This window comes from Propithecus coquereli, unplaced genomic scaffold (assembly GCF_000956105.1).
Source record: "Propithecus coquereli isolate 6110/MARCELLA unplaced genomic scaffold, Pcoq_1.0 Scaffold487, whole genome shotgun sequence".
Classification (NCBI taxonomy): domain Eukaryota; kingdom Metazoa; phylum Chordata; class Mammalia; order Primates; family Indriidae; genus Propithecus; species Propithecus coquereli.
This window is the reverse complement of record NW_012150696.1, coordinates 665204-673598: the sequence shown is the minus strand read 5'-3', so window position 1 is coordinate 673598 and position 8395 is coordinate 665204. Positions and strand designations below refer to the sequence as shown.

Genomic DNA, 8395 nt, shown 5'->3' with positions numbered 1-8395 from the left:
TCAGCCTCCAGATAAGGGCTTGTGACAGCTGGGCAGAATGCACCCCATGGACCCCATCAGGGTTAATTTTTGGAATGCCTCTGCCTAGACTGAAGCCTGCCAGGTGATTTCAGGGGGCATCTGGGCCATTACTCCTGAACGCCCAGTGCACTGGGAGCGGCAGAAGCTGTGCAAAGTCAGATTCTGGGGAATCCTTTCCTTCTCAAGCGTGCCAAACGTTCATTATTATATGCAACTTGTAAAATCCTAACTACAGTTTTGTCCAACTGTCCCTTTGCTCTGTCTTAGGTGCTGACGCATTTATCTTGGAATTTTATCTGCCAGTTTAGAAATCTTTAGTTCTCGTCGGGGTTAAATCTGGGGACAGTCTATTCTTCTGGGAAGCCTGGAGAAAATAAAAATCTGTTTTGAACGGGCGTTTGAACATCCTTCACCAGACACAGGTTTAAAGGTCGTGTCACCAGCATTAGTTTTTATTTTTCTTAATAAAAAAAGAAAAAAAGATGCTTAGACAATTTCCAATCCCGAAGACTGAGCTCATCACCGCTTAACGGCATCCGCCGCGGCGCCTCAAGCGCGAAGCCGCGGCTCGGCGGCTCCCGGCCCGCCGACCCCGGCCCCCGCGGCAGTGGCACGGAGGTAGCCCGGCCGTCCCGGCCGGCGGCGGCCGCACAAAGAGCCAGGCAGGGGGCGGCCCGGCCGAGCCGCAGAAAGTAGTCCCGACCACGCCGGCTCCAATGTTTTTCGGCGTCGCTTCACGTCCTCCGCGGGGGGGGCGCCGCAGCGGCCGGCCCGGGAAAGAATCCCATTGGAATGCGCCGCCGGGAGGCCTTTTTTCCTCCAGCTCGCCTCTACCGGCCCGGCCCATCTCCCGGGGTCTCCACGTGGAGGTTATGCGCGCGGCCCCCGACTTCTCCTCCTGACTGCACGGGAGGCAGCGCCGAGGGAGGGGGCTCGCCCGCGCGCAGGGACACGACCGCGTCGGCGGCGGCGTTCCGTATCCCTGCGCCGCATCCTTGCGCCGCTGCGCGAGAGGAAGAGACTGAATGAGGAGCTGCGCGGGGGAAGCGGGGCGCCGGGGGAGGAGGCGGCGGGATGGAAGCAGACGCTGGCGTCGCGCGAGCCCGGGGCAGAGCGGCGCGCTAGGGAGGGCGGCGGCGGCGCGCGCGGAGCCTTGACGTGCTCCTTTCTTTCTTCTCTGTCTGGGAAGCTGGGAAGCATGAGCGTGCAGACCTGCTGCTGCGGCGGCCGCCCCGGCTCCTCGCCTCCCCCTCTTCTGGCCGCCCCTCGCCGGTGAGAGGAGAGAACGCGAGAAGGAAGATGGGGGCCGTCCTGAGAAGCCTCCTGGCCTGCAGTTTCTGTGTGCTCCTGAGAGGTAGGAAGAGTGTGTGTGTGTGAGGGGGGGAGGAACAGGAAAGTTGGTGGGATTTGGGGGGAGGTGGCCTTGTTTTGTGTGTTTGGGGGAGGGGAGGGAGGGAAAAGGGGAAGAGGAACGAGGAGAGGCCTGGTCGTGGGGAAGGAGAGAGAGAAAGGGGCCCGGGAGCAGGGGCTGTGCGCACCGCCTGGCCACAATGCAGACCCTTGCCTGGCTTTCCAGACCTTGTCTGGAGAGATCGGAGCCTCAGTCCGGGCTACCGGTCCTTGTGAACCCCTGGCACCCCGTTCTTTCGGAATGACTGAGTGTCCGTGTGCCACTTTCTGTCTGGAGTCATCAGGGAAAAGGGGCTTTGTACGTATTTTGGCTTTTAAAATGTTTGAGCCCAAGATGCTTTAACGTTGGCCTTCTCCCTCGGAGCCCCCCTTTTCCGGGTCTCTTAGGTGAACTTTTAAAGCCCTCTCCCAATTTTTCTGGGCTTTGTTACAACTAATAATTGGCTTCCGTTTGGGATGTAATGATCGTGGGTGAGAGCGCAGTTGGAAAGTGACTCTGGGGTTGTAGGTCGAGACTTTCAGCTTTGGGAATCTTCTGGGTTTCAGCCCATAATAAAATAGACACGTTGCCCTTGTAACCTCTGGTATGCAGGGCTTTCCCCTATTTTCGGAGTATGCAAGTGTACAGTTGGCACCAAGTGGGAGAGTCATCCTTGTGTGAAGGGTAGCCGGTCTTGGGACCTAAATCACCTTTTGCCGTGCACCCCGTGGGGCTGCTTGGCACTTTGGTAAATAACATAGACTGTTCTGGATAATTTGCTCTGGGAATCGCTTAAATTCGATGGTCCTGCGATGTTTAGAATTGGACTACAGAACTGACACATATGTTGTGACTTTTATTTTGTGACAGTTCACAAGGATTTTTGACTGGCCCACATGATTTTTGATAGCTCTTCTTAAACTTGTTAGTGTTGAAGTTGAGTCTGATGCTATTGAACATTTACCAGTGGAGGAATTTAAGCATTGCTTGATGCAGCGGCTTGTAGTTTTGGTTTTGTTGAAATTCTCACTGATTTTCACGGTCAGTTCTTCTCAGTTGTGGGACCACTGGAGTCTCTGTAGATTTTTAGGTATTTAACAAGCTAAACTTTTGTTAAGTCTGCCAAAACTTGCGAAGTTTACAGAACACGATAATAACTAATGATCTTATGACAGGTGTGTCATTTCTGTGTGTACAGTATTATATATTTTGGATGAGAGTGACCTTTTTTTTTGAGGAGGAGGAATTTTTTTTTTTTAGTTACTCTGTAATCATTATCCTGTTTGCATGATATATGACTTATACGTAATAATTACGACTTACTGTGAGCATGTTCCAAACTATTTCCATATGTAAAACCCAGACAGATAGTGTTCATTTGATTTTCATGGCAGAGAATTTAATGCAGTGTTATGTGCTTGCTAGGTTTAATAGTATCTGTTTATTTTATAGTATACACGATTGAAAGGGGTTTTGTTATACCTGTGAGAAACAATTATGTTTGACCTAAGAATTATGTATCTATTTCAAGACAGAAGGTTAATAGAGCTAACAAATAAGAGAACCACCTGATTGGTTAGAGACTTGGGGAAATCTAAATCTATAATTTGGGGTGCTTCTGATTACCCAGTTGTATTTCTTGTAGGGGAGGAGTGTGATGTAAATACTGTTTGTTTATTTTAACACTGGGATTGATTCCAGAGTTGGGTTTGTTCATTACTGGAGTTTAGAGAAGTTGCACTTGCAGTACTGTTTTGAAGTATGTTATGTAACAAGACCTAGAAGAGGTAATAGTTTAAATTGTCTCATTTCCACAAGCAAAGTTGTCAAAAGTGGAGCTCTCTTTTTAAATGTAGCAAAATAATGGTATAAGGTGGTCTTTGTATTTAACAGTACTGTACTTAACAGTGAGTGCATATTGCTTGTACTAACAGTGTCTTTTTTTGTTCATAATTTAGATTCTCTTCACTCCTCAATATTGTCATCCTCTGTTATACTAATGATACTTACTGAACCTTGGACTCCAAGGAGAAAAATGTGATTGATTTGTTGGTTTTAGATAATTTTTCTTCACAGAAGAGTTGGAGCTTTAACATTGGATGTTTGGTTATGTAAGAGTTTGGGAGAACATTTGTCCGGTAGCCCTGTTTAATCAATAGCTGAAAGCCAGAGAATGCTGTTATCAATAGTGCTGCATTCCTGTCTCTGCCTTTGGGTGACAGGGTGTAATGGAAAGATTTGGGAGTTTCAACACCAAAATCTTGGGTTTAAAGCTCACTATATTGTAACTATGGTTCTGCTCTGGTCAACTTCTGTGGATCTCAGTTTTTTTATTTTTTTGGAGACAGAGTCTTGCTCTGTTGGGTAGAGTACAGTGGTGTCATCATAGCTCACTGCAACCTCCAACTACTGGGCTCAAGTAATCTTCTTGCCTCCCGCATAGCTGGGACTACAGGCACGTGCCACCAAGCCCAGTTAATTTTTTGTACAGACAGGGTTTCACTCTTGCTCAGGCTGGTCTTGAACTCCTAAGCTCAGGCTGGTCTTGAACTCCTAAGCTCAGGCAATCCTTCCGCCTTGGCCTCCCAGAGTGTTAGGATTGCAGGTGTGAGCCATGCACCTGGCCTGGATCTCAGTTTCTTTACCTGTAAAATATGGGTAATGATACCTAATTTACAGAGTTATTGGGTGTATTGAATGAAGTGATGAATGTAAAGTGCTTTGCAAATACTATTTTTTGTTACAATTTTTGATTGTTTATGAACGTATCCTCAAATGCTGGAGATTTGAGATTTAATTTATAAGAGCCGTGAATTCTTAAAGGTGAAGGGTATCTTGACCATTCGACTTTAACCACTTTATTTGCGAGTGGGGAAACTCGGATTCAGAGCTATTATAACTTGATCAAGATTCTATAGCGAATTAATGGTAGAACGGAGATTTAGTATTCATTTTTTAGCAAATATGTATGTAATACCTACTGTATATCAGCTTCTGGTACGGTGGAGAGCAGAGCAGACATGTTCTCTGCTCTAATGGACCTCACAATTTAGGTTGCCATTCTCACCACTCTCGTAGTTCCATTCAGGCACTAATGAGAAAAAATTATATCTGATTTTCTAGAGGAAATATTTTTGATAGGTGTATAAATTGGAATATCATGAGTATGTATAATCTGTGTAAATACCACACCTTAGCTTTTTTTTGAGAAGGCTTTTGTTATATGAAAATTCTTTGCTACTTCTTTGTTTTGCTTTGGTAGGATGGTGGTAAATACTGTCAGAACAAACACTAGTGTTTCCCATCTTATATTTCTAATAAAGCTTTTTACTTTAAAATCATGTGTTATAAACTCTTGGGGAGGTAGAATGAATTTTGGAATGGGAATCAGAATTAGGTTATGGCTCTAAGTTTGCCATTAGCTAGCTGCGTGACCTTGGGCAGGTCACTTAATCTCTGTACACTTTATTTGGAAATTCATAATTCATGTTAACATGTTAAGGGCCCTGAGAAGTCCTGAGGTAAAGGACCAGTTTTAACTTTATTTAACACAATATTTCCCAAACTTGACAATTAATTTTTTCATAAATCCTTTTAACATTCTGTTGAACCTTTGTTCAAAGAACCACACTTGGAGAGAACTTAGGCTAGTTAATTCTTTAAGTATTAGATTGATTCATGTGAATTGTTGCTATTTGGTGGCAATTTCATATAGTTCAATCTTGTATTTTTATCCCTACTTACTTACTTGGCCTTAGGTTTGCTCATATGGCTAGAAAATAATTTGGTTATGAAACTTTAAGGTTTTAGTTTGTTGTTACCAGAAGGGCTAACTGATTTCCCATGGTTCTGTTTTTTAGAGAATATTTTTCTTTGCTTTAATTGGAGGCTTTTCAATGTGTCACATGGAACTACTGTGTCTTTATACATGCTTTGGCTATCAAAAGTACTTTTTTGAATATCAACGGAGATTCTCTGAAGGGATACATAACTGGAAAGTATTTTATGAGAACTTGTATTTTTGTTTGAATATTTTGAACATATTGGAAAAACAAGTAAGACAGGTTGTAGTGCTATTTAGGCCATGGGTAAGTACTCTGAGAAAAATCCATTTTCATCATGGAAATTTTGTCTAAAGTTTATATTTGGAGAAGATTATAAAGAAGGGTGCTATAGCAGAAAGGTATGGGCTTTGTTGTCAAACAGGCAAAGTTTGAATCTTCTGCCACTTAATGTAGCTTTGGACAAGTTACTTAGCCTTAATTTCCTCTCCTGTTAGATGGGGATAGCAACTTACAAGATTTTTCTGAGAAGTGATGAGATGTGAAGGGGTAATACAGTGCACAGTTAATAGTAGACATTGAATAAATGGTTGTCATTGTTAACATGGCCAAATTAAAAGAAATATTAATGCTCGGGAAAGACTGGTAAAACATTTTAAGTGTCTACTGTGTGCTAAGTACTGTTTTTGGCAGTTGACAGTTTTAGGCTAGTGGTCTTTGAACTTTTTTTTGACTCTTCTGTGACTGAAATAAAAGCTCCATGAAATACTTTTACTTCTGACATTTTCTATTTTGTTTTATGTAAAATAGAATGGCCACTACTGAATTTATTTTACCTTCTAAAGGGTTGCAACCATAACACTTTTTAGGTGATGATTATTATTAAATAAGCTAGAGAATAGATAGTTCATTGTGATACTTATTTACTTATTAAAGAGTTAAGGATGGGCAAAATAATTTTATCAAAACATTCTCTAATTGAGAAATTGTATTATTTATTTACAATAACTAAAATTATTGAATTGGTGGACTTCTCCCAGTATAATCAATAGATGCTATACTGAGTTTCTGCATTACATGTTTCACTTTTTGTATGCATGTTTATCTTTTGTAAAATAAGCCTCATCTTAATGAATAAAACATTGCTCCATGTGAATAACTTTGTTGTTTCAGCTCACTGCAACCTCAGACTCCGGCCTGGGCTTAAGTGACCCTCCTGCCTCAGCACCCTGAGTAGCTAGGGTTACAGGTGTGCAACAGCATGCCCGGCTAATTTTTAAATTTTTTGTAGAGATGGGGTCTCGTTATGTTGCCCAGGCTGGTCTCAAACTCCTGGCCTCAAGTGATCCTCTGGCCTTGTTCTCCCAGAGCCTTGGATTACAGGCATGAGCCACTGTGTCAGGTTCAATGTGAATAAATTTGAAATTTAGTCAAATACATGGACTAAGCAACCTAAGAACAAGTTATTTGCCCTTAAAATTATTTATTTTAGAATACAATTTCTCATGTACTGTATAAGAAATTGTCCATGCAAGGAAAACACTGTTACTAGATAGTAGTAGCACATGTTTTTGTTTCTCAAGCTGTTTATGTTATTTGTAGCAGTAATTATTCTCATAAAAGGGTCAAGCTGTTCAGGCACGAGGCTAGAAAATATTAAAATGTGCTCGGACTCTGGTGAAAATTATTGATACTTTGTTGCCGTGATCCTGTTAGCTGTAATATAACTTGTTAGTTTTAGTTTCTGTGATACCTTGCTCAGAAGGACCATGTGTAAATGCTTGGATAGTTTGGAACTAATTTCAGGAGGATATTGGGGATGTGGAATGAAATATCGTTAGGCAAAAAACTGCATTTAGTTATGTAAGTTATAATTGACCCCCAGCCTAGAGTTATTGGTGAGGTTCTTAATAAAAAGGCAGAGGTGAATATGATCAGCAGTAGTCATTTTTTTTTTCAGGAAAATAGTTACTGAAACATTGGAAAACTGTACCTATATCACATGTATGTTTGAACAGGAGGCTATTTTCTCTGGTGGTCTTATTCATTGTTTTATCACACTAGACCCAAACCGCACCGAGTAAAGGATTATAGGAATCAAAGTGTTCCTCATTATTGGCTTACCCTATTGGGAGGTGTAATGTAAGTACTCTATAGTCGTATATCCAGTTTAAAGATACTATATTTTGCAAACCTGAGAAAGCTGACCGCCGAACTTCATTAGCATGAACTCTAAGCTACACATTGTTTGGTCTTAATTTGTAACATTCTTGATTTATGCTAATGAAGAAATAGCCCTTAGATGAAAGGTTTCTCGAGTATAGTTTTTTTCCCCTTTATATACCACCGTATGCCAGAGCTTTGCACATATTGGATATTGTTAATTTTACATTTAAAGTAATATAAAAAGATGTGAGGTTTCATGACATTTATATAGTCTCATTTGGAGCTTCATTTTGTGTATTGTCTCAATTCATTTATTAGACATACTTAAGTTATAAATTTTAACTATTATAAAGATTTCTTAGTACAGATTAGATATGTTAAACAGATTACTCAGAAAAAAATCAGCATGTTTATGTCTAAGGTTGAATTTGAAGTGTGGATTGTATAATTTGTTTTCTGGTTTCAGGATATAACTATTGCATTAATAACGTAATTCATATTCTCAAGTAATTTTTTGATTCGGTTTTGTGGAGATATAATTCACATACGACAAAAATCTCCATTTTAAAGAGTCTAAATTCCAGTTTTTAGTATACTCACAAGATAACCATCACCACTATCTAATTACAGAACATTTTCATCACCCTGCAAAAAAAACCCCATGTATCTTAGCAGTCACTTCCCAATTCCCCCTTCCCCCGCCACTGGTAACCATGATTCTACTTTCTGCCTCTATGGATGTACCTATTCTGAATATTTCATATGAATGGAATATAGGCCAGTCATAGTGACTCATGCCTGTATCCTTACACTTTGGGAGGCCAAGGCTGAAGGATTGTTTGAGGCTAGGAGTTTGAGACCATCCTGGGCAACATAGTGAGACCTTGTCTCTACAAAAAATGAAAAAAATTAACTGGGACTTGGTGGCATATGCCTGTAGTCCCAGCTACTTGGGAGACTGAGGCAGGAAGATTGCTTGAGCCTAGGTGTTGGAGGTGCAGCGAGCTAGGATGACACCACTGTCCTCTAGCCCACA

General features: G+C 41.6%; 1 protein-coding gene across 1 annotated transcript in view; it reads left to right on the top strand.

The window, feature by feature from the left end:
- The first annotated feature begins 1167 nt into the window (after window positions 1-1167).
- Window positions 1168-8395, top strand: part of LRP6 (low density lipoprotein receptor-related protein 6) — a 189547-nt gene continuing 182319 nt past the window's right edge. The window contains exon 1 of the mRNA XM_012655785.1: window positions 1168-1375. Coding sequence (XP_012511239.1) covers window positions 1321-1375 — 55 coding nt within the window. The 5' untranslated portion in view covers window positions 1168-1320. The remainder of the gene's footprint in view (window positions 1376-8395) is intronic.